This window comes from Physeter macrocephalus, unplaced genomic scaffold (genome assembly GCF_002837175.3).
Source record: "Physeter macrocephalus isolate SW-GA unplaced genomic scaffold, ASM283717v5 random_2262, whole genome shotgun sequence".
NCBI classification, from domain to species: Eukaryota; Metazoa; Chordata; class Mammalia; order Artiodactyla; family Physeteridae; genus Physeter; species Physeter macrocephalus.
In genome coordinates this window covers 7,314-13,192 of record NW_021147547.1, presented here as the reverse complement: position 1 = coordinate 13,192, position 5,879 = coordinate 7,314, and the positions used below count along the sequence as shown (strand labels likewise).

At 55.2% G+C, this 5,879-nt stretch overlaps 1 protein-coding gene across 1 annotated transcript in view; it reads right to left on the bottom strand.

Moving 5' to 3' along the window:
• Positions 1 to 2,272: 2,272 nt before the first annotated feature.
• The window catches only part of LOC112067185 (kallikrein-9-like), a 5,023-nt gene continuing 1,416 nt past the window's right edge, over positions 2,273 to 5,879 (bottom strand). The window contains exons 3-5 of the mRNA XM_024132401.3: positions 4,340 to 4,605; positions 3,103 to 3,239; positions 2,273 to 2,689 (exon numbers count right to left, since the gene is read on the bottom strand). Coding sequence (XP_023988169.1) covers positions 2,537 to 2,689; positions 3,103 to 3,239; positions 4,340 to 4,605 — 556 coding nt within the window. The 3' untranslated portion in view covers positions 2,273 to 2,536. The remainder of the gene's footprint in view (positions 2,690 to 3,102; positions 3,240 to 4,339; positions 4,606 to 5,879) is intronic.

The window sequence follows — 5,879 nt, the reverse complement described above, 5'->3', positions numbered from 1 at the left end:
CGGAATCCACTCACAGTTTTTTATAGTGGGCTGCTGTGAGGACACAGCTGTCATCTATGAGAACATCCCCATATATTAGCCGGACACGCTGGAACAAGGCCGTCTGCCAAGGCTGCTGATGGGGCCTGCACTCCTGGCCCTCCAGCACCCTGGTCTCCTGTGCTCTCAAGTGTCCTGCAGCAGGAGGGAGAGGGTTGGATCACCATCCTCTGGGTCAGTGCAGGGACCCGGAAAACCACTGTGGTTTCAAACGGATACACACACACACACCCCCTCCGCTGTTCGCCTCCCAGCTTGCACACGCTGCTACGCAGATACACATGTACACTCACGGAAGCCATGAGCCATCACACACAGAGTCACACACCGGAGCATGTGTCCACATGCCGTATCCTCCTGTGTGTATCTGTGCCCCTGAGCAGGCAGCCCTGCTGGCTTAGAGCACTCAGGCCATAGCAGCAGATCCTACCTGCCGCCACGTGCACCGTGCCTCCAGCCGTCCCACGGAAGCGCCCACACGTAATCGCGTGCTTCCCGTCTCCCCACGTGCCACCACCACATGCACCCTCTCAGCCACCACCGTGGTATTCCCACAGGCTCAGGGGCTCCACCGATGACTTCCGGGCCCCTCCCCCGGCCCCCACCTGCCCGGGATTCCAGCAGCAAGAGCGGGAACATCCAGATCCAGACTCTGCAGCAGGTGTGGGCTGTCCCGTGGTGGGGTCTGGGAGACAGAGAGGACAGGGCTGAGCGGAGGAGGGAGGAGACCAAACTCCTAGGGATCTTGGGACTGGCGAGGAAGCAGAGCTTCTGGGGCAGTTCTTCTGGGTCCCGCTGGAGGAAGGGGCTGGGGCCCCCGATTCCTGGGTCTGCAGAAGAACGGGCTGGGGCCCCAGATTCCGGAATCTGAGGAGCTGGGAGCTCAGGGGCTGGAGTCCTACATCCAAGGAAGGAGGGAGTTGGGATCCCCAGACGCCCGGGTCTGAAGGGAAAGGGAACTGCGAACTGGGACTCCTAAGTCGTGGAGAGCCGGGGCTGGGCTGCGGATTCCTGGGTCGCAAAGCACGAAGGGATCTGAGGTTGAGGTCCTGGGCCCTGGAGGAGGGGGCTCAGGGGCCTGATGCCCGTGTCTGAGAACTTTGGCCTCTCACCTTGCAGAATTCAGGGGGCGGGCTTACCTACTGATTCGGATCCAGAGGAAGAGCACCCCGGACTTCAGCTCTGCCTGCCTCGTACAAGATGCTGGAGCCTTTTAACTGGGACCACCGGCTTCCTGCTCCGTCTCCTCCCACCTGGGGGCCGGCGGGGGAGCGGGGAGCTGGAGCCCTGCTTATGAGTGAGGAGAGGCTCAGGGGCTGAGCGGAGAGTCTTGAGGGAGGAGGGCTTGGAATCTCTAACTTTTCTTTTTAATTGGGGTAGAGTTGTTTTACAATGTTGTGTTAATTTCTACTGTACAGCGAAGTGAAGTAGAGTTCCCTGTGCTACACGGCGGGTTCTCAGTGCTTATCTATTTTATACATATGAGCATATATATGTCAATCCCAATCTTCCAATTCATCCAACCCCCTCTCCGCTTCCCCGCTTGGTGTCCATACTTGCACCTTGATACAGCCACTATGGCATCTCTAACTCTTGAGGTCTGGGAGTGAAGGAGTTTAGTGCTGTGACTCCTGGGTCTGAACCAGAAATGGCTGGGGACCCAGACATCCTGGTCCGAGCGAAGAGGGGGTGAGGGCCCCTGACTCCTGGAGCTGAGGGAGGATGGCACTGGGGGCCTGGACTCCTGGCTCTGAGGGGGGAGGGGGCCGGGGCCCGGGACTGCTGGGTCAGAAGGAGGAGGGGGATGGAGGCCTGGATCTGTGGTCTGAGGGAGAAGGAGCTGGCAGCTGGATTCTTAAGTCTTTTGGGAAGGAGTGATTTGGAGCCTGGGTTTTTGTGGGAGGAGGGGGCTGCCAGTAACCTGGAATGGAAGACAAGCCAGCCTTCTGGGTCCCGACTTCTGAGGGCTGATTGGCCCGGCCCACTGGCTGCCCCCTGAGAGGTCCAGATGCGGGAAAGGCAGGTTGGGGAGGCGCTGGGACCTGGTTTCCCCTTCCCCTGGGAGCGAGGGGACCAGCCCAAGCAGAACCCAGGAGCCTGGCTGCAATCGGGCTGATGGAGACAGACGTAGGCAGGACCTACTCGGGGCTTATGGGGAATTGCAACGCGGTGGTGGTTCCCTCTCCGCCCTCCACCGCGCACCCGGTCCCCATCCTTTAGCTCACAAAACAGGCAGTAGGAAGGCGCGTTTAATGTAAAATCATCCCTTGGATCGGAGGGGACAGAGAATCTCTCCCAACTTCTCCCGGTCGGGGCCCCACCAGGATTCAAAGAGTTCTCGGGGCCGGGTCTGATATCCAGAAGCTGGGAACTTGAATATCCAGAAGGTGTCTCCAGGCCAGCCGAGGAGAACGGCGGAGACCTTTGAGACTGGAGTCTGGCCAACCCTCCTACCCTGTGCCCACCCTCCTTTCCTGGTCGTCCAAGGCGCGAGGTCTCAGTTGTCCTCCATGGTTTTTCGAATCCAGTCCAGGTAGTGGCACACACTGGTATAGACACCAGGGCCCTGGGGTCTGGAGCAGGGCTCCGAGCCCCCAGACACCACACCCGCCAGGGCCCCATTGCAAACCAGGGGGCCCCCAGGGTCACCCTGTGCGCGGAAGAAGAGCAGAGAAACTGTTAGGCCAGCCTACTCAGGACATGACACAAGGCACTTTCTCCCTCTCAGGAAACTCCCACTTTCCTCTTCCTACAATACCCAGGCGTCCAGGTCTCCAGTCCCTCCTCCCTCAGACCCAGGAGTGAAAGCTCATAGCCCCCACCTCCCCCTAGGACCTGGCATTGTGGGCCCCTCTTTCCCCAGGACATAGAGTCCAACCCCCAGGCCCCTCCTCCTTTAGAGCCAGGAATCCTGGGCCTGGTCCCACCCCCTCCCAGGACCCAGGTTTCCCAGCTCCTTCCTTGCTCTGCTCCAGGAAGTCTGGGGCCCCAACTCCCTTCTCCCCCAGGACCCTGGAATCCCCGCAGGATACCCGTCCCTTTCCTTCCCAGAGGAGGTCTCACCTGGCAGGGGACCCCTCCGCCGTCCCAATGGCCGGCACAGAGCATGCGGTCGGAGATGTGGCCCGGATGCGCCTCATGGCAGAGGTTGGGCTCCAGGATGCTGATGTTGGCACACTGCAGCGTGAGTGGGTAGTGCTCTGTTGGGGAAGGAGGTCCGTAAAAGACCAGCAGCTGTCTCCATCACACTCAGCACCGCCCCCCCTCCCCACTTTCCTAAGATGGACCCACGGAGCCACAGCATAAGACTCTCGAAGACAAAAACAAGAGAAAGTGACAAAGCAACAGAACCACAGCATGGAAGAGAAACAGATGGATATGATGGGCAAAGGGCCAAAGAGAGAGAGAGAAAGACGCGGAGAGTCAAGAGACAAGGAAAGATACGTATATAACTCACACAGAGAAAAAGAGGGACCTTGGCAGGAGATAGAGACCTCTGAAGGGGAAAGAGATTCTCAGAGGAGGAAAGGAAGAAATAGGGAGAAACAGACCCAGAGATATCCAGGGAGAAAGCAGTGAGATAAAGGGGAGGAGACAATTATAGGGAGATGGTCACTGACAGAGACAGAGATACAGATTCAGAGAGACTAGATAGAAATAGAGGGAAAGTGGGGGCAGGGCCTTGTAGGGAAACAGCAGCCCTGTGGACCGCAGACCGCGTGTCTTGTTGGAAGGGGGCAGCCTCCACTGGTTCTGCCCAAAAACGGCCATTATTTTAGAAATATGAACCCAGCATTGCCAGTCTGGAATTTTTCAAGCGAATCCAGAAACTTGGCTTTGATGTAAAATCTCTCAGGTTTTCAATGCTGGCAGCAACAAACTGAGGGTTTTTGGGGGTTTTGTTTTCAAGACATTTTGCAAAGCGGTAACTGCTGTGGGAGGTCAGATGTGACTAATGGATTTGCTGATTTGTGATTCTGAGTGACGTAGACCTTATTTCAATTCTAAGATGCAGATATTTTCACATTTAAACATCTATGAAATCAGGATGTGCCTTCCAGTAAATGACGTCATACAAGGATAGATGGGACCTTTTTTTCCTTTTCTCGTCATTCTTAGCGGGTTGTAGAATACTGATGCGTCTTATAATTTATAGCATTTAGATCTGATGAAATATATGGATAGATAGATAGGTGACAGAAGGATAGAACATAGAGATGAAAAAGCAGAGACAGAAAAAGAGAGGGGATTCAGACCCCTGGCATGAAACATAGGGTGTGTGTGGTGGACAAGGCTGTACCCTGAGGACTGGATAAGGCCGCCCAGCCTGAGATTAGGCACTGGGTGCCTGGGGGGATGCAGGTCCGGCTGAGTTTGAGGGGCTGCACGGCAGGTCCCAGAAATGCCTTCCTGGACAGACGAATCAGCATGATGTCATCATTGTGGTCTTGGGCACTGAGGTCCGGGTTGAACCCAGGATGAGGGAAGAGGTCCCGGGGCAAGAGCCGGTGCTGTGGACGCTCCCATTTCTGGAGGTGGTGTTTGCCGAGTAGGACCCACAGATACCTGTTGGGCAGGTCCCGGAGGTCAAGGTGGGATAAGGTGAGATGTCTTCTCAGCCCCTGTCCTCTTTTTTCTGCCCACCAGGACGCTATGTGACTCTCCACACACCCCCTCTGGGCCCCTATCATCTTCATGTGACATAGAGTGCTCTGTGATTTTAAGCAAGGCACACACACCCTCTCTGGGCCCCTGCTTCCTACTCCATCTCTTTGTCTGCCTCTAATAACTTTGTAGATCTCCCCAAAAGCTCACACCTCTTCCTAGCCCCATGTCAAGTAAACCACCTTCCTCTCTGCCTCACCTGGAGCCTTAGTGGTGACCTGAGTCCCCTGGAACCATGGAGACAGGTGGAGGCTCCACCTACCACCCAAAAACACCCCCACCCCCGGCCCCCACAGGTCTGGTGGTTTCTGTCGGGAGTGGCTCTGTGTGCTTTGGTGTGTGTGTATGGAAGGGGTGGGATATGGACAATCCCCAAGCTGGGGTCCTCTGTAGGCTCAGGCTTTTCCTGTCTGCCAAATCCCTCATCTCTCAATGCATTTCTTCCTGAGGTCTAGCCTCAAGCCCTCTCACTGCAGTCCCAGTCCACTTGTTCAGCTCTGGGTTCATGCCCTGGATAGCTGGGGACCCTCAAGGGGTCTATATGTCCACCCGCCAGACTCTGACTCTGACATTAGGGGTGAGGCTAGTGACTGAGAACTCAGGGTTTGAGGAGTATGAGGTGTTATTTCTACCTTTTCCCTCTCTGTCACCTTGTTGCCTTGGTTCTGTGTCTGGGAAACCAGTCCAAACCCCACCTCCCAGCCCCAACTTGTCCCTGCTCCTGAATCTCTTGGACCTCCATATTTCTGCTTCTCCCCTTCTTTGTCTTTGGGGCTGAAATCTGAACGTTGTTTGCCTAGCCTGTTGTACAGGCCTGAGCTAAAAGAGGCTCCAGCATAGAGTGATGCATGATGGGAAATTCTCACACAGCATCTTGTATAGCCTCTGTGCTTCATTCCTAGAGGGTAGAATATCAAACAGGAGGGATGGCCCCTTTCCCCAGATAATAGAAAAAGAATTTCTGCATCAGGTAGATTCTAGAATTCTGTTAGAATGCCCAGAATCTAAGATTCTGGAATTCTGAGATTTTAACACCTTAGAAATCCACAATTTTAGAATTCTATGAAGCTCAAGTTCTAGAATCTTATGATTTTGAGATTCTGATGTTTTCGATTTCTCTGGATCTAAAAGTCTGGGACTTTGGGGACTTCCCTGATGGTCCAGTGGCTAAGACT